The 26,075-nt window shown below is 42.8% G+C and overlaps 1 protein-coding gene across 1 annotated transcript in view; it reads right to left on the bottom strand.

The window, feature by feature from the left end:
• The window catches only part of LOC107107842 (fer-1-like protein 4), a 90,748-nt gene that overhangs the window by 13,049 nt on the left and 51,624 nt on the right, over positions 1–26,075 (bottom strand). Inside the window, exons 20-35 of the mRNA XM_015408191.1 lie at positions 24,777–24,960; positions 22,604–22,728; positions 21,722–21,856; positions 21,202–21,375; positions 19,446–19,562; positions 17,971–18,132; positions 17,153–17,321; positions 16,212–16,381; positions 13,717–13,848; positions 11,422–11,470; positions 10,172–10,359; positions 8,550–8,681; positions 6,174–6,284; positions 4,045–4,172; positions 2,047–2,217; positions 1,684–1,838 (exon numbers count right to left, since the gene is read on the bottom strand). Coding sequence (XP_015263677.1) covers positions 1,684–1,838; positions 2,047–2,217; positions 4,045–4,172; positions 6,174–6,284; positions 8,550–8,681; positions 10,172–10,359; positions 11,422–11,470; positions 13,717–13,848; positions 16,212–16,381; positions 17,153–17,321; positions 17,971–18,132; positions 19,446–19,562; positions 21,202–21,375; positions 21,722–21,856; positions 22,604–22,728; positions 24,777–24,960 — 2,302 coding nt within the window. The remainder of the gene's footprint in view (positions 1–1,683; positions 1,839–2,046; positions 2,218–4,044; positions 4,173–6,173; positions 6,285–8,549; positions 8,682–10,171; positions 10,360–11,421; positions 11,471–13,716; positions 13,849–16,211; positions 16,382–17,152; positions 17,322–17,970; positions 18,133–19,445; positions 19,563–21,201; positions 21,376–21,721; positions 21,857–22,603; positions 22,729–24,776; positions 24,961–26,075) is intronic.

The raw sequence follows: 26,075 nt of genomic DNA on the forward strand, positions 1-26,075 counted from the left end.
CCGCGGAGCCCGGCAGGGTCGGAGCCGGGCGGGGGGGGGACCAGACTCGCCTTCGCCTTCTCGGAGCCGGGCGGGAGGGGGGGAGAGGACCGGCCTCGCCGCCGCCGCCTCGGGGAGATCGAGCGGGGGGGATGGAGGAGACGGAGCTCTTCTCCCCCCCGCAAGTATCGCGGGTCCCCCTCTTGTGTTCTTATATTCTTTAAGTAGTCTTAAAACAAATGGGATTTTCAAAAGCAGATCGTGGCATGCCATGGAGGGTTGTATTTCAAACAAAAGAGTCCAAAACACTACTGAGTATGCATGCCCAGTGTAGCTCTTGAAACTCAGCTCTGGCCAATACATGTAAGAATATAGAAAAGCAGATCAAATAGAAGAAGGTTCTTTCATGCTGCCCTGTGACTCAAAACTGTAACCCAGCTTTTTTGATAAACCGGAACACTAAAACCTGATGGACTGAATTTTAATAACAAGTGGGTCACCCAAATCCAGCCTATCTTTCCAATGTGAAGGAAGCAAAGATCAGGAAATGTGAATGGACAATTACAAATGTAAAGGTTTCCTGTGCTCAAAAGCCAGTCAAATCCGACTCTAGGGGGTGGTGCTCATCTCCATTTTCAAGCAAGAGCCAGTGCTGTTACCTTCCCACTGAAGCGGTACCTATTTATCTACTTGCAATTTCTTGCTTTCGAACTGCTAGGTTGGCAGGAGCTGGGGACAGAAATGGGAGCTCACTCCGTCACGTGGCACACTCGGGTCTCGAACTGCCAAACTACAGACCTTCCGGTCTGCAGCTTAGTGTCTTAACCTCTGAGCCACCGCGGCCCCTGTTACAAATGTAGGGGCTTCTAATTACAAGGCTATCCTTAAGAAAATATTTTTTGAATATTCCATCAAGCTATCAGGAAATTACTGAGGCCCACACAAATTGTCAACTAAGACACTGGGAAATCTGAGACTGGATCTTCCCAGCATGTTTTTAAAAGTCTTCATATAGGGGCCTGGTTCAAATCAGGGCCATGAGGTGCACGAGAGGAACAGAAGATTTAATTGCTGCCTCCCCATACTCATCTTTTTACCTTTGAGGACTAACAGCAAAAAGCAGGGCACATTGGTTAAGTACAAAGCCATATGTGGCAAAGAGTTACACCTCCTCTTACCTTTCACATGTGCCTGCAATCTGAACTGAGCTTTTATTAGCATTTTTTAAATGCTGGGAGGATCTATTCAGGGATCTCCCAGCAACTCATGTAGTTTTCCTCCATGGGGAAAAAAAGTTATTTCTTGCAGGGAATCAGGTATTGTGGGATGCAAAGAAAAGACTGTGAACACTTTTTTCAGGAACAATTATTCGTTTAATGAGCCCTTTAGAAATACAACTATTTAGTGCTCAAAACAAAATGTAACAATTTAGGAACTATTCCAATATACTGAAATAATAGATTTCTTCATCCAGATTAATATTTGGAGTACCTCCTGCAGCAGAATAATTATTGAGCACAATCCACTAACTATTTACCTAACAGAAAATAGGTACGCTATTAATTAATCACGCGCAGTTCCAATATGAAAAGATTCCAGCAAACTGCAGGGAACAGATGAAAATGAATTCACAGAACCAGATGGAAAGCATTTCAGAAACTTCACTAGTTGATATGACAGCCTTTCAAGAATGGGGATCAATACCTTCAGGGAAAGCTTCCGGTGGGATCTTAAAAATCTTATTGTTCACTTTTACTTCCTCCTTCCTGTACTCAGCTGAAGGGAGCGCACTCTTCTTGCATAAACTGTCCAGGATATGTGTGGGCTTGAAAGCATCTCGCCACTCATTGTAGCCCTCTCTGCAAGGAATAAACAGGGTCAAACATTTTGAGTTCTCTTGGACATGATTTCATTTAATGCTAACATTTCCGTAGAGGGCACACTGGGATTCGATACCAGGCTCTTTTGGGAAGATTACCACTGCGGGCCCTGAAAAGTGCAAGTATAGCCACAAAAATAATGGGAAGAATTCATGCTTGGCTTCCAAGCTCTTCTTGTAGTACATACGTGTCGTATTGTGAGGCCACTCCACAGTTGGCTCTGTGTTTACTGTAGAATCGGTTCTCCAAGTCAATCTTTGTCTCCCCAATTAAGTCATCAGATCCCACCAAATCATGATCAAATATTGATACACTGAGCTCTGATTCCATGGGAAAGGATATGGTCAGCTCCAGCACTCTGAATATAAGAGAGAAAAAGAAGTTGTGCAAATAGAGGGTGAAACGGAGCACATAGAAACGTGTTCTGTGCAACAACTACTTTTTTGCCTATCTTTTCGTAGTATCCCCTCTTTTTACACATATAAAATACAACAGAAGTACCCAAGTCAAAGTTCTATCAAGCTGACACATGAATAGGAATGGGCAAGAACTGAACGAATAAGAAGGAGGAGGAGGAGGAGGAGGAGGAGGAGATTGGATTTATACCCCGCCCTTCACTTGGAGTCTCAGAGCGGCTTACAAACTCCTTTCCCTTCCCCTCCCCACAACAGACACCCTGTGAGGTCGGTGGGGCTGAGAGAGCTCTGACACAAACTGCTCTTTCAAGGACAGCTATGCCAGAGCTTGTGACTGACCCAAGGTCACATGAGCAGGTGCAAGTGGAGGAGTGGGGAATCAAACCCGGTTCTCCCAGATTAGAGTCCGCACACTTAACCACTACACCAAACTGGCTCTCATTCTGAATTTTGCCCTGTTTGTGGTTTACGAACTGAAGTTAGTAAACTATTAAAACAGTTTGTAGGTAGAGCAGAAAATGAGGATTTAAAGGAACTATGAGTAAACCCCTACTTTCTGTTCCCTGCAAAAGCTACAAAAACAGCTGAGCGGCAGGGAACAGCCTACTCCCTGCAGCTCAGCTGTTTCAAGCTGTCTTGTGGAGTCCCTTTAAAGTTTAAAGGGAGTGCACAAGAAAGCCTGAAAAACAGCTGAGCAGCAAGGAGTGCCTGCTCCCCCCCCCTCAGCTGTTTCAGGCTGTCTTGTACAGTCCCTTTAAACTTCAAATGGACTGCACAAGACAGCCCAAAACAGCAGAGCTCAGCTGTTTTTCAGGCTTTCTGCAAACACCACTGAACAGGTTTGCAACGCCATGAACCACAAACTGGTTCAGTTTGCAAATGAACCTCCTGGTTTGGTTTGTGGTTTGGCCAAAAGCACAAACCAACACAAACTGACGTGAACCACATTTTTCTGGTTCATGCCCACCCCTACATGTGAGCCAATGACTTGACCTGGTAAAAATCTTTCAGCACCCCTCACCTTCAACTCTTTGACTGTGGTAGGTTTTCCTCCCTGTCTCATGTGGACAAGTGGCTGCCAAACCCCACCAAGGCTCTTTTTTAATCACCTCCCCAATTTACAGTCATACTAGCCAGCCATCATTTGGGGCATCCTCAGCCACTCCCTTCTCCTGTCTGATGAAGGAAGCTTTGACTCTTGAAGAAGAAGAAAGCTGATACGCCAGAAATCTTAGATTCAAGTCTAACAGCCTCTTAGAGACCAGTAAGATTTTTGGGGTATAAGCTTTCAAGAGTCAAAGCTCCCTTCTGGCGAAGTACCTAACAAAATGTCCTACAAAGGGAGCTTTGATTCTCAAAAGCTCATACCCCGAAAATCTTGTTGGTCTCTAAAGTGCTACTAGACTTGAATCTAGCTGTTCTATTGCAGACCAATATGGTTAAAACTCCCAAGAAATCTTGTTGGTCTTCAAAGTGCTACTGGACTCATATCTTGTGCTTCCTCCTCTCTGCTGCTCACTAGCAGTGCAGTCCTAAGGAAACCCCATTGACTTCAATGGACTCAGGAAGGTGGAACTCTGTTTAGGATTGCACTGCCTGTCACAGTTCATGCCCCTCCTTTCTCTGTATAACATTTCTCTGTTCTTCTCTGTCCCATTTCAGTTCCTGAAGAACAGAAGCACACACGTCTGCCTATGATTGTGTAACGGTAATACATGCTCTGCATGAAGCCAGTGGGAGTAGATGTAACTACAGTAACACATCCTTACTCTCCAAAGACTGGATTGAGTTGCTTTGGAATATATCTCTCTTTGGTGTCCTTCCGTTGTTTCCCAATTGTAATCACGAGGTAAGGATCTGCCTTGCCATTGGGGTCTGCTGGTGTCAGGTTGGTTGCCTAAAATATAACATATGGGATTATACATTCCCATGGGGTTCCCATGTTAGACTGTTGCAGCAAAAGCAAAGAGGAATCTCATGGCACCTTAATGAGTACCAAATAAGTGTTCTTTCCATCAGATGCACGGAATGCAACCTCTTTCAGCAGAAACACATACACGGCAGAGGAGGAGTTATTGTAAACAAAGGCTGTAAATAGCAGAAATTTGCAACAATTCTATGCAAAACATAAAAGTATCCAAGATAGCTGCTGATAATGTTAAATTGCTTAACATAAAAGCCATGGGATACCTTTTATGAAGACCAACCAAAATAACCTAACAAAGCATGCAACCTTTTGAGTGCTCCAGAACTCTTAATCAGGCTGGAACTTAAAAAACAAAAACAAAGGAGAACGAAAACATATCTTTCAGACCATGATCCTAAAGCCTGTATTCCAGAGTAGAGTTTAACACTGGTTTTGGTGGGCACAGAGCATGGATAGTACCCGCAGGGCTCTTTTTGTAGCAGGAACTCCTTTGCATATTAGGCCACACACCCCTAATGTAGCCAATCCTCCAAGAGCTTACAGAGCTCTTCTTACAGGAGCTACTGTAAGCTCTTGGAGGATTGGCTACATTAGGGGCGTGTTGCTTAATATGCAAATGAGTACCTGCTACAAAAAGAGCCCTATGACTGGTAATTTTTGTTTGGTGGGGGGAGGGAATGGAAACCATCCAATTGCAAACACAAAGGCTAGCAGTTAATCAAGTGTCTTTCTGACACCACACAGAACAGTAAGATCCCTTAAAAGGCCAGCAGTAAAGAACAAACATAATGATCCTTTATATTAACAAGGGTGGAGACTAATTTTAGTTGATATACTTAGTAAATAGTCAAGGTAAGCTAAATGTGGAGGTGTTTGCACATATGACAGGCCACAAAGCCATACAGCAGCCACCCAGAGGTCAGGTGCATTCCTCAGGTTTGTCAGATGCTTTATGAGGTTTTAGGTTTGTCATGAACAGCTACTATTGCAGAAGAATCCCTGGCATGACATGTGATTAGGTACTGCAAAATCAAAACACAGAACCATAGAGTTAGAAGAGACCAAAATGAGCTAATTGTAACTTCATGATGCGCAGCCAGCCACACATTAGGTGTGCATGCATGCACGAGCAACAAAAGAATTTCAGTCAGCCAGACTAGGGTACCACAAATATGGAGCAAAAGAAATCATATTTGTTTGTTTATTTAGAAAATGTTTACGCTGCCTCCCCAGAGAACCTGTTAACAGGAGTTCTACAATAAGGTATTTTCAGGACCAGTAGGTTCAGAAAGTTCTGCCAAGCAAGACAAAAGTAGAGAGGAGAAGAAGTACATGGCAAAATCATAATAAAGGTCACTAGCCAATCCAACTTGAGCAGAAGAATTCCTCCTCAATCCCTAAATAGGTTGAACTCTCAGAACCTGAAGAAAGCCTGTGTTTCCCAAAAGAAAAAAATAAGGGATCTCTGATGTAGAGTTGTGAAATAAGGGGAAATCATTATATTAATGGGCTGATTGTATACTGAAAGTAAGCAATGGCTCCACAAGATTCAGAATATTCTGCTTTCTTGTGGCTGCAAGATCACAGATCTTCATCAGCCTGTAAATATTTAACTATGAACATAGCTGCAATTTGGACTGGGGTGATATGGGAAGGGGGTTAAACCATCCATTGCCTACTCATTTCCTGAGCTCCCCACACTGCTACTAGAATTCTAAAGGGATAAAGATATATCCTTTAAAAACCCATATAAAATTCCTAAAATAATTTGTGACACTCAGCCTCAAATCACACTATCTGAAAGCATAATTCAGGGATGTAAGGAAGAAGACTCCTTCTCACCCTCCATCTCACTGTTTTATGCAGTCATAGTTATTAGAGCATAAATATGTTTCATCCTGAATGGAAAGAATATTAAAATTTCCATTGTGAATTCACAATGGATTAAAGATATTGCTGAGAAATACTTACTTTAACTATGTAAATTCGGACAAGGACCTTAATAGGTCTGTTTCTGGGGATGCCTTGGGAGATCTTGTGTTCTGCACCTACCTCTTCAGCCCGATAAACATAGAATGAACCCTGCAATAGACAGATTGAACAAGAATCTATGTTATCCTTTATGAATCTTACCAGCAATCTGGTTCAATTTCATCTAGTTCCATTTTTCACTGCAGCCCCCATCCCATGGGGTTTTTGCTCTGTGGGCACCACTATTCCTAGCATAGCCTTTTCAGTTATCAAAAAGGATCCCTCTCTTGTCTGTCAGCAGAAGAGCTGATAGGATCTAGTCTGGCACATTTCCCCCAGAAAATGTAAAGTGCTATTAATAACAAAATTCACGAGGAAGATATAGGAAGCAGTAGGCCAATGAACATACAATTACGGTTCTACAATGTACAAAGAGAGAGAAACTCTCAAAAAAGGGATTATTTTGTTTTACTCTGAGCAATGAACTGATCTTTGTTCTAAGGATCAGGTCTTTGCATGAATGATGCTGGGCTCCCACAAATCACTGCAGTTCTATAGCACCAATGTTTACATGCAATGCTATTCCATATCAAAGGGAGTTACAATATTAATCACTAGATGATTTAGATGAACAGAAACCATTACAACTGTTCAATTTTTTGGGTGTCAAATTACATCTGATTTATGGCAATCCCATAGGGTTTTCAAGACAAGAAATGTTCAGAGGTGAATTGCCATTGCCTGCTTCTGTGCTACAACCCTGGTATTCCTTGGTGGTCTCTCATCCAAATACTAGCCAGGGCCAACCTTGCTTAGGTTCCAAGATCTGTCAATATTGGGCTAGTTATGGCTACAAAAATGCAGAAATAATAGATATAGACAATGAATCTCTGCTGTAGGCACCTTGAATTATTTATTTATTTACTTTTCGTATTTGTAGCCTGCCCATCCCGTGAGTGGCCTCAGGGGGGGTCACATCATCCCAAACAATACAATAAGGTTTAAGATGCCACAGGAAATCTTCAGCAGGCTTTCCTATACCCACCCTCGAAATTTGGCAAAGATTGGATTTGGGATGTCTGAGTTATAGCCCCCCAAAACAGGTGCCCCCAGAAAAGCTCAGCTCTCGCCTCCCCATAAATCAGCCACACAGCAAGTGATTCTTCCTAACTTGCTCTCACACAACTACTAACTCCTCTCTCTTCCTGCTGCAAAGTGAAAGCAGATGAGTCAGGGTGTGGTATATATACAATCTGTTCCCATAGAGCAGAATGGGAGCTCCGTGGTTGCCTCCCAGAGCTGTCAATCAATCAAGATATGGACAACTGCTATGGGTGTTTCTAGGGCTCTCCACAAATCTACCCCAGTGTTGCCTAGGAATTGATAAATCGGTGCCAGGCTATCTGGAGAGCAAACCTCTCTAACAAACCAAACAAACCTCCATGGAAAAGAGGTGGTTCATTTTTGGATTCGGGAATGATGCAACCAAATGAACCAGTTTGAAACTAACCATGAACCAACCTGGTTCGTGCTCAAACCGCAGTTCATTTCTCGATTCATGCCCATCCCTAATCCAGTCATTTTCTACCTTGTGGCAATCTCCAAAGGGATGTATGTCTAAAACTACATTTCACTGCTGCATCCAAAATACCCTCAAAGACAAATCATCACACAGTTATCACCTGATCAAAAAAATATCTAGAGAATACCACCTCTAAACACTGATTTATCAGGGCTGTGCTCCAAGATAAAGGTAATATCCCAAATGAGGCTTAGAAAGGCACAGCAGTCATTGGACTAATAAAGATTCAGCTAATAAAGCTCACTCTCAAACAATTAATATTACTATAACTAAAACAATGTACCTTTGATGCTATATTAATCTGTGACAAATAGTCCAGTTGTTTCTACTATTATAGGGTTGGATCTAACACAGTATGAGCAGACGGCACACATTGGTGCAGATCTTTCCTGACTTCCCCTTTCCCCAGTAAGAGACCACAAAAAGGCAAATTCTAGAGGCCATGGGACCTGTTTGGGAAAAAACAAACAAACATATGGCCTTATGAAGATGCAGTGAGGAGGAGGAAAGAGGCAAAATTGCCTCCAGTCAGTGGAAGCACCAGAGTTAAAAAGAAGGATGAGGCTGATTTTTGCCCAGCTCCCAGTGAACACTGTTGTGCATACTTTGTTGGATTCAACCCTCTAATCATTAATGTGAATTACAATTGCTACTCTATATCCTGGAGCATGTTCAAAAAGCAATTTAACACAGATAAATATTTTAACTACCTTTTCGGAGACCTGATCCATTAAGGCATATTATTTTCTTATCAATTCCTATACATTTTTATCAAATTCAGATTACTCATCTACCTTATATTTCCCCACAAACTTATCTTCCTCATTTCCATCTTCATCCTCGTTTGCTTTCCCACGATGAAGTGGAAAAATACATAGCCAATCCTCAAAATTGTCAAACTCGTTTTCCAGCTCTGAATTGTAAATCTAAAATAAGAAGCATGTTAAATTTAAGAGCTCTCCTGCGAAAACAATAGCTAGTATTGGCCAACGCACCATAGAAAAATTAACGCATTACTCCTTTTTAATGTTATCTGAAATCCTAAATAAAAAGTCAAGTATATATGTGTATCACTGGGCGATTTCTCACTAGAGCTGCCTCGCAGCGCAGCGCCGTTTGCCCCAACACAAACATGTCAATTTCACACCCGAGGCTGCGGGGCTGCATTTGACCCGCGGCTTCGCCCAATTTCCTCCGCAGTTTCATGATCCTCAAAAACCAGGATCACGAAACTGCGGAGGAAATTGGGCGAAGCCGCGAGTCAAAATGCAGCCCCGGAACTTCGGGTGTGAAATTGACATGTTTGTGTCGGGGCAAACGGCGGCTGTGCTGCGAGGCAGCTCTAGTGAGAAATCGCCCACTGTGTTATATGCATAGCCTCTGAAGACCGCAAGGAAGTCCATCTGTTCTTGTCTGGCAGGAAAACCATAATAGTGACCCAGAACAGTTGTGGAAGGATCTTGGCACAAGTGACCAGTTATCTGTTAAACCTCAAATGTCACACAACAGGAGACATACACGTATAAGAACCTATCCCCAAACTGTTAGCAAAGTTTCTGTGAAATGCCTAAACAATTTAGGATATTTACGGTAATCTATCAAAAGGCTCAATTTCTGATCTTGCAACCAGTCTGGAAACCAATCAGTGTGATGGAGTGGCTAGAATTTTGGATTAGGGTGGGGGAGTCCTGTCAAAGACCTGATCAGCAATGAAGCTCACTGGGTGACCTTGTGCCAGTCACTTTCTCTCAAGCTAACCTACCTCACAAGATGCTGTCTGGAGGCAGCACCTGGGACTTATCTTGTCAAGGCATAACTGCAGCCAGAATCCTGCAATGGATTACATTCACTGTAACTGTGGTGTTGCCCAAGAGATGGAGCTTCAGCTGCAAGCCTAGCACTGCACCTCCACTGGGTTGCTTCTGTGCAGACCCATTGTCTCTGTTGCTCCTTCTGGGGGGTGGCAGAGCCTGGAGGGCTGGTAGTCCTGGCCCTGGCCTGGCTCAGCCATGGTTAGCTGTTGCTGCTTCTGGAATGCATCTCCCAGTGGCGAGGTCTCAGCCGCAGGCTCTTAGCACCCAGCCACAGGAGGTGGGTGCTCCGGGGCTTCCAGTGGTGAGGCCTGGCTTTTGGGGCATGGCCAAGAGAGCCACGGACTCTGGGTCTGAGGGAAACCGTGTCGTGCTGGGGATTCCCTGGCCTTCCTGATATATCTCAGACAGGAACCCTGTCTCTTTTTGGAGCTCCATCGGGGTCCCCCTTTGATAAGTCTGAGCCTGGCTCAGTGGGGGTCTTCCCAGCCAGATCCCCTTACTCCAACTAGCTTCCATGGCAGGAGGCTTAATTACAATCAACCTCACTCAGTGGGATTTACTCATGTATAGGGTATGACAGGATTCCATCCTCTAAGACTTACCTTTAACGTGGCTATGAGTTTCCTTTTGGGACGAACCGGCTCAGCTTCAACTATTACTTCATCTTCTGCATCCACATCCAGAGAAGCAATATTTAGATTCCCTCCTTCTAAATATAATACGGAGATATTAATGGGATATTCTGCCTTACTCATTAAGATATCATTACTATAGGACAGCAGGCTATAAACTGAAAGAAAGGAGTAGGGAGTTTTGTGGAATGGCTCCTATCAGTCTACACACAGAGAACAAAGGGACCTTGGAGTTTGTGCAGAGTACAAGGATATTTGAAGGAAGTAGTTTAGTTTTGCTTGGCAGAATTCCTGAGAGGTTTCTGAAGAGAACCAGTTGTAGGAGACTGAAATGACATTGCTGAGACTCAGGTGTTGCCAGACTGTTCTTGACTCTACATCTAGCACATCCATCATATCTGCTCAATCAGTACATGTGTAAATCAGTCAATTGCAAAGGCAGTTCTGACCAGCCTGCAAAGGCTTTTTTGCAAAAGCTGCCTGGGATTTCCCATAACTTTCAATGTAGAACATGGCTATGGGATGGAGAGGCTCTTTTGAAAAACAGAGTGAATCTGAATAGTTCTTGTTTTAGTAAACTCCTACAGTAAAAAGAACTCACCCGGATCATTGGGGTCATCGTTCTCACCATCCTCTTCATCACTAAAGAACTATAAAAAGACATAAAAACTCATCATCTTATGCTCAATCCCTACCATTTCACTGTTTTAGCAAATGTTCTGTTATCAGGGCCAAAGACACAGATTCTATAAACAGAATACATTACAAAAGAAAATTCCCATCATTCTCCTTTTCTTCCTCAGATTTTAGATTATTTTTAGCTCATTTCTGTTGTCTATATTCAATTTTAATCCTAATTGGGTAGTAAATGTCTTACACATTCTGTATGGTGCCTAGCTTTTAAGAAGCTCAACAAGCAGCATTTCCCCCTTTTAATTTCATACACGATAATGAATACAAAATGAGGAGCTACTCGCATTATTAAATAATAATTCAAAACAGATCAATACACACAAGCATGATTATTGATATTATTATGTAAATGTGCTAAGTTTTCATACATCTTGACAGGACAAAGAAGTATCTTGCAAATAAATATGCATTTAGTAAATAATGGATCCTTGTAGAACATGGCTATGGGATGGAGAGGCTCTTTTGAAAAACAGAGTGAATCTGAATAGTTCTTGTTTTAGTAAACTCCTACAGTAAAAAGAACTCACCCGGATCATTGGGGTCATCGTTCTCACCATCCTCTTCATCACTAAAGAACTATAAAAAGACATAAAAACTCATCATCTTATGCTCAATCCCTACCATTTCACTGTTTTAGCAAATGTTCTGTTATCAGGGCCAAAGACACAGATTCTATAAACAGAATACATTACAAAAGAAAATTCCCATCATTCTCCTTTTCTTCCTCAGATTTTAGATTATTTTTAGCTCATTTCTGTTGTCTATATTCAATTTTCATCCTAATTGGGTAGTAAATGTCTTACACATTCTGTATGGTGCCTAGCTTTTAAGAAGCTCAACAAGCAGCATTTCCCCCTTTTTATTTCATACACGATAATGAATACAAAATGAGGAGCTACTCGCATTATTAAATAATAATTCAAAACAGATCAATACACACAAGCATGATTATTGATATTATTATGTAAATGTGCTAAGTTTTCATACATCTTGACAGGACAAAGAAGTATCTTGCAAATAAATATGCATTTAGTAAATAATGGATCCTGCCTATGGAGTAAAAATCCGACTGTATAAAGTTCAAAAATATAGTGATACAAAACCACAAGACAGCAAAATTCATATATCAACAGTGCAATCCTAAAAAATGCTATGCCCTTGTAAGCCAATTGACTTCAGTGGATTTTGAAGGGGGAACTCTGTTTAGGATTGTACTGTAAATCACTGTGCTTCCTGACAAGCTGGCAACCCAATAAATAAGTTTCTACTTGGACCCACAAAAGAATGCATCTTGAAGTACACAGCACCCAAAATCACTAGATACATGAATCCATGCTGTGGTTACCTTGTTAGATTACAGGACCCTGTGTGGGTCTGCCTTTCTGGACAATTTAGAAACTACAGCTGGTACTGAATGCTGCAGCCTGGCTGCTATCAGGTGCAAAGCAGAATCTTCATATCACCACATTTCTTCAGCACTGATTACTGATGTTACATGGTTCAAGGTGCTAGCTATCACTTACAAAGCCATTAAAGGCACTGGACCCATATAACTGCAGGACCACCTCTCCTGCTATCTTCTGCTTCTCCAGATCAGCTCATAAGAGCAAAGCCTTCTGAAGGTGCCACTCTGGAAATAGGTAAAATTGGGAACTGCCACTGACACACCTTTTCTGTGGTGGTTCCTACATTGTGGCTGCCTGAGGCTACCACACTTCTATCATTTTGCAAAATGTGCAAAACAGAATTGTTCAGGAGGGCATTCTTGTAAAAGGAGCAAAGCTGCAGTGTAATGGTTCAGCTCAGGATGTGACTTTTATTAGGCATAAAGTCTTTCCTACCCTGACTGTCTTGCTGCCTTAAACAGATGTGTCCATATATGTTATTCAGGTCCCCCTACCTTTCTACAATCCCAGCCCAACTGCATTTTTTGTCTTAGGTCTGAAGATCTTCTGGAATCACAGCAGAACTCCCAACTACAGAGATCAGTTGCCCCTAGGTTTGCCAGCTCCAAGTTGGGAAATTCCTGGAGATTTGGGGGTACAGCCTTAGGGAGGCGAGGTCTGGGGACAGAAGCGACCTCATCAGGGCATAATGCCATAGACTCCACTCTCCAAAGCAGCTATTTTTTCCCAGGGGAATTGATCTCTGTCATTTGGAAATCAATTGTAATTGTGGGTGATCGCCTGTCCCCACTGGACACTGGCAAACCTAGTTCTCATAGAGAATATGGGCGCTTTGGAGAAGTTTGTAGAAAGATCCGTCTTGCCTGTTCATATCTCCAGTCACCGGATTTAAGTATCCTCAGATTTGGCTGACTTTGCTATTAGTATATAGATATTATCGTATCTTCCAATCTGCTTACTGACTGACCAAAAAGGGTTTTTTTAATTATACTTGTAATCTGCCTTGTTCTCATAACAATAACTGGGAAAAGAAACACATTAAAGAGAACCAATTATTTGCATTAAAAAGGATCTAATAATTATTTTGTGTGCGTTGGCTGTGCCAACTAAAACATTTCAGAGGCAGTACAATATTGGTTTTATGCTCTCTCAGTCTTCTTTCCCAGTGCATTTTTAAAAATACCCCTATTCTCCCCCGCACTTGTGCTTCCTCTGTGTGTGTCTGTTCCTCAGTTTTCCATCCTGCCCTTGATGAGGATTTCAACATTCCCTCTGCTTCTCCAGTTCAGATGAGGATACTGCACTTACTGGATAACATTCTTAATTATCTCCCCTCCATTTGCTTCACATACCCACACATTACAATATAAATACACTAACACAGGGTATGTTATAATGGAACTAGCAATGCATTACCTGATTGTTCATTTCCTTTAATGATTCATAATATTTAGACCACCAATCCAGTTCTTCTATTTCAGGCTTTTCCTCCTCAAATTCTTCCTGTGTTGGTATCAGTTTATCAATAGGAATTTTTTTCAGAGGTGCCTAAGAATAAAGAACAGTGGAAGTCAACCAAGTAAGGACATGTGTAGCACTAAGAAAAGCCCCGTTGGACTAAACCTTTTTATCCAGCAGCACCCCGTCCCACTTTTCATTCTCCCCTAAGTGGTATTCAGAGGCAACTGCCTCAGAACACAGAGAGTTTAGTATTTAGTATCAAGGTTAATCACCTCTGATAGAGCGATCCTTCACATCCTAAATTTATGTTATTCCCCTAAAATCATCTAAACCAGTGAGCATCACCACACCTTGTGGCAGCCAATTCCATGTTAGTTATGTAGCTGTTTTTACCTGTCCTAAATCTACTGCCATTCAGCTTCACTGGATGATCTGGATTTCTAGGATTGCGAGAGAGGGAGGAGCCATTTGTCTTTTCTACACCAATTATAATTTTATAAGCTCGATCATAATCCCTCCTCCCCTAGTAATGTTTTTCTAAAATAAAAAGTCCAGAACTTTCACTTCCATTCATAGGGAAGGTGCTTTCATCATTTTGGCCACACTCTTCAGTATCTTTTCAAGCTCTAAGACAGAGGTCCTCAGTGTGGTATCCTGTGACACCTTTCCCGGTGCCTGCTGAGTATTTAGAAATGGGGGTGGGACCAGGTTAGGCTTTTGCCTAGCAAGGCTTCTGACTGGCCACTGGAGATTTGAGTGGACATGCAGCTTTTTAAAAACATTGCTTTGGCAACAGCTGCCACCACAAGACAAGAATCTTCACTGTGTGACCGAAAGTAAGCTGCAGCAGTTATTTTATGGCTTTTTCCAACTCCCCCTGTACCAAGTCAGAGTCTTCTGCAATATCCCCTTTTTGCTGGCCAAGCCTAGGATGAGCCTCAGATTAGAGAAAGGAGAGGGGCTCCATCTTATCCGGCTCCCTCTTTCTCACACACCACTTGTCTCTCCCAGAGCATTAAGGGAGTGGTTGGGCCCTTCCCTAACCCATCTCTTAAAGGGTTTCCTGGGGGAAGGACATCCCTGGGCTCCCCCACTCTCCACTGACATGGGCTGAGCCTGGGAGAATAGCAGGACCCAGGGCCAATGGGGCTGTGAACTGGGGGCCCCCTACTCTGCCCCACCCACTTGGGCTACCTTAAAGGGCCACATTCTCAGCCCATACTGGCCGCTGCTGCCTGCTCCCTCCTCAAAAGCTTCTGCTGACATGGCCTGTACCAGGCATCCTGTAGTGGGCCTGGCCACACCTCTCCCGCTGGCTGCTCTGCTGCCATGGTGCCGCCCAGCCTCCACGGGTCTACCTAGCTTTGCAGCAGGTAGGACTGTTGCTCCTCCACTCTTGGACCCTGCCACCGATGCTCCCAGTGGCCTGCTTGTCATGGGCTTACCAGCAGCTGCTCTGGCTCCTGAAGTGAGTGTGGGGCACAGGCACCAGTCCCAGACAGGCTTGCTCTGCCTCCTGCAGCAGGCATCTTGTGGCTGTGCCCACCGCACTGTGTTGGAATTCCAGAGGGGCCTGCAGGCTCAAAAAGGGTTTAGGGAGCCCTGCTCTAAGATATCCTTTTTTGAGATGGGGCAAGTAGTCTCCATATGCAGCCACAATACATGTTATTTTTAACCCCTTTCCTAGTAATCCCTAAAATGGAATTTGCCTTTTTTCAGTGCTGCTGGAGTTGACATTTTCATTCAGCTAAACCCCCCTATCGCAAGATTTCTTCCCCTGAAAAGTCACAGGCTGTTCAGATCTCATCAATATATTACTTTACATTCACTCATGAATCTCATCTCATTTGTCGTCTTGTTACCCATTCAGTCTGTTTGGAGAGTTCCTTTGGGAGCTCTTTACTGCCTACTTTGGTTTTCATTATCCTGAACAAGTTGGTGTCCAGAGCCAAACTTGATCAGCTTGATTAGAGCAGAGGGGAAATACTTGGGAATAGACAATTAGCATCTGTGGTGAGATAAGAATCCTATGTCCCTATTCAGCTCTGGGAAGTAAATTGTTCTGAACCTGTGAATGAACTCAAGTTCAGCAATCTCACATTGTAATTTCCCCTTGAAGTTTCTTTGTTTGAGGACGGCCACTCTTAGGTCAGCAATGGAATGACCTGGAGGATTAAAATTTTCTCCCACTGGTTTTTGAGTGTTGTGGTTTTTAACATCAGATTTATGTCCATTTATTCTTTTGTATAGGGACTGACCTCATCCATTTCTACATTATATCTGTGCTCACTAAGGTCTATCCATCATAAAGCACACTATGCTTCTGGATGGTTCAGCTTTGTGGAAAACCACTCTCTGAAGAATGTATCTACATTCAGAACTACAAACAAGCAGATATAGTCTCCAACAGCAAAATTGGTGTACATTTGGATTTTTCCCTGTATACTTACCTTTACAAGCTTAAGGGGATTTGCTTTGCTACCTAAATCGCCAGCAGCTGCGCCGATATTTATTACTGTCTTTCCAGCCACTGCACCGATGTTTATCACAGTGTGCCCAGCCGCTGCACCAAGGTTCTGCATTGTTTTAGAGATGTTAGGTCGAGCTGAGGCTTTCCGTGCTAAAACAGAACAGCATAGATCATGTATACCAGTAAAATAAGTCTGTGTTTGACATACTGTTTCTACTTTACTTACCAGTTTATAGCAACCACACATAGCATTCCTTTAATTAGCTGGTGAAGAATGTTGGACTGAGATACATGACCTTGCCCATCTCAAAATTCTGTAATTTCCTATATGTCCGCACCATATCTATAATCCTTTAAAGTGAATGGTTCTGACAGTAATACTGCAAACTCAAGAAATATCAGAGTTCAGGTTGCCCATGCGACCTTCTTACCTCAGATGTTTTCAGTACAACATATTGGCTCAGATCCACTGTAATGTTTCTGCAGATGGAAGGACTACTGCCTGCAGAGTAGGACTTTCTCACCTTCCTTAGTGGACTCCAAGGAGAAAGAAGATTTTGGAGAGTGTTCTGAGCTGCAGTAGAAGGGGGGAAAGTTATGCTCTGCAGGTGGAAATCCATCTTCAGAAACACCTTGGTGGATCCAAGCCATTATTTCTTTCAGAGTATGCTGCCTGGATGTAACTGGTCTTAATATTTTCTGCATGGCTCTCGTTGACCTTCTGCAACTCTGGTAATTCTTGACAAAATTGTGACAAGAAGTTGGACAGGGCGATGGACAGTGGAGTGGCTGTGGTCTTATACTAGGTGCAGGGTTCCACACCCTCAGGCTGAAGAATAGAATGCTTCTACTGTCATGATAGTCATATTATCACACATAATCCAAAGGTGTCCCAAAATATTTTAGATTTTAAAAACTCACTCTTTGGTGGGTTGTCTGTTTCATCTTCAAACTCATCTACCTCTTTAGGAGCAAATTTCATAATATGTGACACTATGTGTGTTCCCACCATGACAGTGCGTCCAAAAGCCCTCTTCTCCACCACAAAGATACTCAGGGGTGGGTGCAAATATACCTGCTCTGGGAGCTCCTGTGAAAGAAGCCAATAAAGAGTCACAAATTAGATTGTAGAAGACTGTTGCATCTTAGAGATTTCCCATTTCATTGCAAATTAAGCTTTTTAAGGGAACAAGCTATTCATTATGGGACCTTCCACAAGTACAATAGTAAACACTCATAGCAGTGCTGTAACCTTGCCCAGTCATTCTCAACTCTGCAATGGTTGCGGATGTAGTAATTTCCATCAGTAATATAGAAACCTCGAGGATCCTCAACAGCGGGTATTTCAGAAATCCATCTTAAAAATATAGTGAGTTGGATAAGGATTGCAGATCATCACAACTTTCCCTCCCCCTGGCAGCCATTTTCAACCACAGGAGAACTGATTCCCAGAGTCATAGGAGCCACATGGAGTCATAGCCATTCAGGTCAGGGTGCAGCAGTGAGGGGAGGGAGCCAAAGGCATTCCCTGCTTCCTCTTGTGTCAGGACAGCTTCACAGACAGAAGAAGCAGGAAGGGCAATTTCCAACTAGATCTAACTCAATGAGAGCAAAGCAAATTCCTGCCAGTCAGTCCCATTCTTTGATTCAATCTGTTCTGCTAAACATATAGGTGGAAAGCTACAAATAACATTCTCCATTCTTTAAAATCTGTCCCTAATGTTCCAGTTCATACTCACCACATCAACAAATTTGACAAGTTCAGTGAAATTTGGGTTCTCTTTGAATGATGTTATTACTTCTGATTCTACTTTCTTTCCAGCACATTCAATGATCACCTGCGGCTGGTCAACTTCAAACAAGTTCACACGTTTCAAGTCTCTCAGGCCCCAAAACAAGATCTAAGAAATAGGAGGCAAAATAATTGCCCACTGAGGGCACAAACAGAAACAGAGAGTAGCAAATATGAGGTACACCTTCTCACTTCTGTCCTCTGTTGTTTGCAACTTAAATCACTGTGTGTTAATCGACTGTCAATGATCCCATTTCAGAACAAATATTTAGATCTGATGGCATTGTGTTCCTCTGCTAGATTTCTTAAATACTGAATTTGAAGTTCCAGAAAGAGATTATGAATTACCAATCCTAATCCCAGTATATTCTGTTTTGAAGTCCTGTCACTTAACATATGAGGTGTAGGCATATAACCTGATAAAAAATGCATAGGATAATATTTGTATGAGTATCCAACAGCATTCAAGACCAACTGGATGACTTCTGGGGATGTGGTATTTACCTAGATGTCCCAGATTTTAAGTTACTAGACTGCAATGAGGAGTTGTCATCTCCAGTCTTATTCTACCATCCCCAACAGAAATAAGAACCTTTTACCTCTTACCACCACGGGAAGCTTTTAGAAATATGTCAGTTTAGTAACGTTGCCTTCTGAAGCAGAGTTACATCCTTCCAAGTAATTTGGCTTAGAAGGGTGTAACTCTGGTTATGATGAGACTACAAATCATCTATCCTTCTTCAGATTAAGAATGCTAATATTTTCCCTTTTCTCTTGGGAAGCATGGACCAAATTAGGCTTTGGATGTAGGACAGAATGACCACAATAAGACGTTAACTTAATGAAAAGAGCAGTGTAACTCTGCTTGTAATTAAAGCCATTGAATGCAGAAAAGGAAAAGCCAGCTTGGTGTTGTGGTTAAAGCATGGAAATAGGATTTGGGAGACCCTGGTTCAAATCCCCACTGTGCTGTAAAGCTCTCTGATTGGCCTTAGGCCGGTCACTCTTTGGTAGCCTAACCTACCTCACAGATAGGCTGAAAAGGCTAGAATAACCCATTCTCCACCCTTTTACAACAGAGAAGGCTAGTAAACTAGCCTTCAAGCATTAATTGAATGCAAATCGGACATTTTATCTTAAAATCTGTCATGTTTACACAGAAGTTACCCGTGGGATAAGGCGTCATTTACCACAGACACTACACCTATTGTGCTGCAGGAGTACAATCAGAAACAAATGTGAAGATTTTGCTTTAGATAGTACAACTCATTTACCATGATTTATGTATGAGGAAGTTGACAACAGCCGATATTATTACCCAGTTATTTCCACCCCACTAATCTACTTGAAATACGAACAGTTGTAAAGTTAAAAGAAATTATGTGCTAAAAACTCTTAAGGAAAAAGCAGGAATCATTTTACCTCTATGCGAAACTCCTTAAGAATTGGTCGGATTCCCTCAGGGACAATGAATCGTCCAGAACGAGGATCCCCTAGGTATTCTGGTTCCTTGGGCTCAACATCATGAGGCACTGATGGCTAAGCAACAAAGAAGAGTCAGGACACACAGATGTATAATAGTTTACTCGTTGACCCGTAAGGTCAGTTTAGCCATGAATCACAATCAATTATTAATTTCTAGAATCAAAGTTGTCAGATCTCATTCACCTGGGATTCAGAACTTATGATCCAGAAACCCTTTCCCTTAGTACCAGCTGTATAGGATCTGCCTGTGATTATTCAGCAGTGGGAGAAGTGTTAGCCGAATTGCTTTATCTACAGCAATTGGCAAATTTTAAACTGGGTGCTTGCCAACTATACCAAGGTCCTGTTCCCACCAAGGGTTACCAGAGAAGGACTTGAGGCTGGTGTTGTTAAAATAAATGTCTTTTACTTAAAGAATATAAATCACATACAAACAATACTGATGCGCTCACACATTCAATCAAGCTACTTAGAAATACAGTATTAAAATAAGCACGTTTCCATTAGCAGGTGGGGTGATGAGGGGTGATACTTATCTGTCTTGAAGCTTGTTTGTTCCAATAAAGAATGGATGGGAAGAAATAGAACTCTAGGGAGTTTTAACACACGACTAGAACCAGCCAGTACGTGTGGGTCTCTTGACTGCAGATCAAGAGATCAAAGTAGAGGCAAGGGTTTTGGTATAGCAAGCTGGACAAAAGGGGAGTATAAAGCAGACAGGGGTTGTTGCGGGGGATGCTAACTAGGAAGGGCCAGGTGAATGGTCCTTACCTTTTATAGGTGGTCCATTAGGTGTGAGGTAACGGTTCCAACCTGTGGACCCACCTACCTGTTAGTCCGTCCCAAAAACAATCCTATTGGTTGCTTGTAGTGAGGGGTGGCTACCTAGAGGGTTGGACAATATTGTAACCTAAGACCTAACTCAAAGGATGGCATCTGGGCAAGTGTGAAAACTTGGCGTCAAGGCGCTCCCTTGAAGTGCAGATGAAGCTTGGCCATTCCTCTGGTCATAAAAGGTCCATCTGGCAAGAAATGCCAGTGTAGAAATAAATCAGAGATGTGGAGTGCGTGACCACAAACAATTCAGCATTGGGGGCTGCTTCTTCTCAAGTTGTTGTTTTGCTGACAACAACGGAGGTGTGTGCTTCCTCACCAGGCTGGTGCTGTGTAACTGAAACCTCATTCACGTGTAAGGCTTATGCAGGCACCTTCTATGTGTAGTATCACAACAGGTGACTTGTACAGCTTTCTGAGCCTATGTGTGTGTGTGCACAGTCCATAGTGTAGCAATAAACATAGTCCATAAAGCAAATATTAAGTTCATTCCTTAACAGAAGGACACTTGGTACATGCTCAAGGGCACTCATTTCTTTATTATTATTTTTTTACTTTTGACTTCTAGGCCTGAACTTCCTCTAAAAAGTGCAATCTGAGTCCTGCTGCAATGCAGAGTCCTGATCAAAGTTCTCCAACAAAACCCAGCCCTGATCATTAGTGCAGTGAAAAATTGCTGTAAATGCTCCTCCACCAGTGGAACGTGACAAAACAAGTACATCTGTTATGGTAAATGTAGTTAATACACATGACTTATTGCACATCTAGTGGCCAGTAAGAACAACCTAAAATAAATGAGCCACATCCCATTCAATCAACCATGCAGCTCCTCTGTGTTATGGGTCCAGATTCTGCTTACCTCCAAGTAGCCACTATAATCCAGTTCGATCAGCTCAAAGACGGCAATTAATTCCCCAGCTGCTCGATGTCCTTTATAAATATCAAAAAACTGGAGAGCAGGTTTGCTGTATGGCTCATCTACCAGCTTCACCTGTGGAGTAGCAAAAGCTCGGCCGAGGAATTCTGGGGAGCCCTAAGAAGAAGAGGGAACAGAAACTCAATGCAAAAACATTATTTTAGGATGCTAATTATCCATCAAAGTTACTGATGGACATTTCACAGAGCAGTGTTATAGGATGGTGGTTTTATTTGAGGGTCATGTGTTGGTGGTTCTGGAGATCTCGGTAACCTCCCCCTTCACACCTGCTACAGGAAGGCTGCTGGTTGACCTACAAAATTCCTTCTGGTGCTTCTCAGACTATTTAGAAACTGCTACTGTGGAGAAATGAAGCTGTCATGTGTAGGGCTACCTGAAGAATCAATCCATTATAAAGAGACAATTGTAGCCACACATATCTGCTAAGGGGTTTCTAACTTACAAATTTGTTGTGGTCAAAGATATTGATAACAGCAATTGGTGTCTCTGTCTTCAAGTCCTCTTTCTTTCCATCAACAATGAGCTGGTCAAAAAGAAGTAATTCATTCCACATTGGGCTCAGTGTCTCTTCCAAGATCTAAGTGAACAGAAATCAGAGTGAGTATGGTTGTTTAAACAAAGCAGATGGGACATACAACAACATGCACCTTTCCTCTAGCTTTAAAAAATACCAAACATTGCAGAAGGACAGTTTGCTTATTTTTCTCTGGTAGTTTTCCTACTAAAAACCACTGAAATACCAAGCTAATTTTCTCTCTCTGGGGAAGGTGATATGGATACCCATATCTTTACTACCAGAGGGAAAAACAGCTTGGAAGATGGTAGCAGTTTTTTAAAAAATGGGATAAGTAAAGAAAGGATGCTGAGCTTAGGATTCAATAAAAATACATACTTGCATATATATACAGGGCTCTAGTCGGGGGGGAGCTCTCAGGTACGGAGCTCCGGAAGAGAACCTCTAGGGGGCGGGGCTGTCACGTGGTGAAGCCCCGCCCCCTTCTTTACCCCGCCCTCTGCTTCGATCCTCATTCCGTTTGGGAATGAGGATGAAGCAGGAGGGTAAGTAGCCGGGCCTTCTGACACACTTCCGGTGATGTCAGGGGGTGTGGCCTTCTGTCACTTCCGGTGATGTCAGGGGGCGTGACATATGCAAATAAGTTATGCTAATGAGTTATGCTAATGAGCTCCGGCAGCTCTTTTTCTACAACAAGACCCCTGTATATATACATATGTGGGATGTGTATGTATGTGTGAGAGAGAAGACTGGCATTTCAGAAGGACATTCCAAAGTGCTTGTTCACGATTCTGTGCAAGATATACTTACGGTTGTAGTCTGGCACTGAGTCGAAAACACCACTCTTGCAAATGGATCAGAAAGGCCGTTCTCATCTGCTGGGAGAATCCCCCGAGCCTGATATAAATGGGCTCGCAACTGAAAGTAACTGAAGTCTAAAAAAAAGTGAGATGTCAATTAGTGCTGCAAGACAAATGACAGGATAATAGTGAATGTGTGATATGAACAGATTTCTAGCCACAATTAATTTTAAGAACTGATGTAGCAACTGTGCAAAATTGTTTAAAAATGTGTTTTATTTAAAATACTTCTATTTAAAACCCTTCAACCAGGTTAGTGGTTTCACAGAACTGAAGTAGTTCATATTGTTGTTTACCTTTTAAAGCAGGGGTGTCGAACTCATTTGTTATGAGGGCCGGGTCCGACATAAATGAGACCTTGTTGGGCTGAGCCATGTGTGTCATAAAATGTAATGCCAGGTAGCGGAGATATAAATTTTTGTCACACGAGTCACTTGACCCCCCTTCGCTGTCACTGGATCCCGACCTCAGGAAAGGCTCAGCCACCATGTGTCTAGCCCCCTTGGGCAGCCAGGGCCTCAGCTAGCCGAGTGGGGGGAGGGGGTTATGTCTTCCGGGGCGGGGCAGAGCATGGGCACTCTGCTGGGACAGGGCCACAGGGCCCGCTGCTGTGGCCAAGCTCTCTATGCCCTGTTGTTGGCCGTCCAGAGGAATTGGTTGGCCACTGTGTGAGGCAGGATGCTGGACTAAATAGACCATTGGTCTGATCCAGTAGGGCTCTTCTTATGTTCCCCACATGGTTTCCATCAGAGTCAGATCTGTGTACAGTTGTAATTTAATTTATTTAAATGGTGGGAAGATCCAGTCACAAATCTAATGGAGTCCCATCTCATCTGTTCAGACTATTTCTTCAGTTGAGCTAGCCTTGCCCATTGACCCTGCATGAGCATTTGATATTAGGAAATAGGAAACCCTGCACACTAAAGGGCCACTGTGATGTAATGGTTGGACAAGGACCATGGAGGCCTGGGTTCAAATACCTGCTTGCCACTAAACTTGCTGGGTGACCTTGGTCCAGTCACTCTCAGTCTAACCTACCGCTAAGGGTTGTAGTGAGGATAAAATGGAGGTCCTGAGCTCATTGGAAGAAAAGCAGGTTAAAAATACATTAAATAAACAAACAAGTCCAGGGCTCAGTCTGGGATGGCCAGACGACCCCCCATAAGACACCTATGCAAGATTTATTATCTTGGACACCAGGACCATATTTATTTTGAATAAGAGTGTAATCACCATCCAACCCTGTACTCCTCCTGGGTCGCTTGCCTTCCATCTCTCTGGGTTCAGCTCCGCATACCTCAGGCAATCATCCCTGGCCCTTTCTGGCTGCCCTTATTTTATTCCCTTCTGCACTCCCTTGGCCCTCCCCCAAGCCCCCCAAGCCCTCCTTGTGCTGTCCCGCCCCCATACTTAAGAGAAGACGCCAGGCTTCAGGCAAGCCCTTGGCTCTAGGTGTTGCTTCTGGGGCGGGGCAGAGCGTGGGCACTCTGCTGGGACAGAGCCACAAGGCCCGCTGCTGTGGCCAAGCTCTCTATGCCCTGTTGTTGGCCGTCCAGAGGAATTGGTTGGCCACTGTGTGAGGCAGGATGCTGGACTAAATAGACCATTGGTCTGATCCAGTAGGGCTCTTCTTATGTTCCCCACATGGTTTCCATCAGAGTCAGATCTGTGCACAGTTGTAATTTAATTTATTTAAATGCTGGGAAGATCCAGTCACAAATCTAATGGAGTCCCATCTCATCTGTTCAGACTATTTCTTCAGTTGAGCTAGCCTTGCCCATTGACCTTGCATGAGCATTTGATATTAGGAAATAGGAAACCCTGCACACTAAAGGGCCACTGTGATGGCACACTAAAGGTCCACTGTGACACAAGGACCATATTTATTTTGAATAAGAGTGTATTATTTATGACCATTCCATTCCTTGATTCCAGAAATGCCTGGTCTTCCAGGAAGTCCATCTGATACTTGATTAGCAGGACAGCTTTTTCTATGTATGGAACCTGAGCTTTTTCTACATATGGAACGTGAGACACTAAAGTTCTCCATGTTGGTCTGATATCTTATTTTGGAGAGTCTCAACACATTGGACCTCAGAGAGGAGCTATACATACATGCTTACCATCTCTGTTGAGCTGGCTAGGTGGGAGGTGTGCTGGAATCCTTGTAGAAGGCTGTGACTTCTCATAAATTGGTTTGAACTCCTCAGGTAGCTCAGCGGTGCTGTTCTTCACATATTTAATTACCCCAAGCCACATGTAGATTTCCAGTTTCGCAAAGATGTCTCCAGTGCGTGATCCTGGAACCTTTAAGCAAACAGCATTTTCAATTTGTGTTCACTCATGCAAATTTAGCAAATTTTATTTTGAATACTGGCAATAATAGTAAATGGAGCGAGATCCATTTCATATGAATTGTGATCTATACAAGTGGTGTCAGGAGTATGAATGCTTTGGGAAAAACAGGAAACTTTAGAATCAAGGTCACGGTTCCCAAGATCATGTTTGCTTCATAATGTTAATTACAAGGGAGAATTAGAATATGGGAGGGAGTGCTTCACACTTCCTTTCCTCACCAACGAGTTCTTCCATGCAAATGCACCCCAACCATCATTTTTAATTTTTTTTTTGACCAGCCTCTGAGAATTCTGTTTGAAGGAAGAAGAATTCAGGGGCACTGAAAGGAAAGAACTGGCAGATGTGGGAAAGATTATGCTCATCTCTCTTTAAGATGCCTTTGGCCTCACATCTGGATTACACAGGCAAATGCAGGTATGGAACATGTTTGCTAAAGTAATATGTAGTTCTACCCTAAGACAGAAATAAATATTCAAAAGTGCTTAAATGTGGGTGTGTGTCGTCATCAAGCTGCTTCCAACTAACGGGGACCCTATGAATTAATGACCTCCAAAATGTCCCTTGGTTAACAGCCTTGCTCAGGTGTTGCAAACCGAGGACTGTGGCTTCCTTGATTCAGCCAGTTCATCGCATGTTGGGTCTTCCTCTTTTCCTGCTGCTTTCAACTTTTCCTGGCACTATTATCTTTTCCACTGATTCTTGTCTTTCCATAAAGTGACCAAAGTATGATAGCCTCAGTTTAGTCAGTTTAGCTTCTAGGGGGAGTTCAGGCTTGATTTTATCTGGAACCCACTGATTTGTCTTTTTGGTGGTCCACATGAACCATAAAACTCTCCCCCCAACCCACATTTAAAATGAAACCTTTCCTCCTGTTAGCTTTCTTCATTGTCCAACTTTCACATCCATACATAGTAACGGGGAATACTATGATATGAATTATCTTGATAGTCGCCAGCAAAACATCCTTAAATGTAGTGAGTATAATTGTACTAATGCTAAGACAGAAATTCATTACTCTGCTTCTGCCGATCAATTCAGTTCTGATGTCACATGATACCATGATT

The sequence above is a fragment of the Gekko japonicus genome, unplaced genomic scaffold (genome assembly GCF_001447785.1).
Source record: "Gekko japonicus isolate JY-2015 unplaced genomic scaffold, Gekko_japonicus_V1.1 scaffold211, whole genome shotgun sequence".
NCBI lineage: Eukaryota > Metazoa > Chordata > Lepidosauria > Squamata > Gekkonidae > Gekko > Gekko japonicus.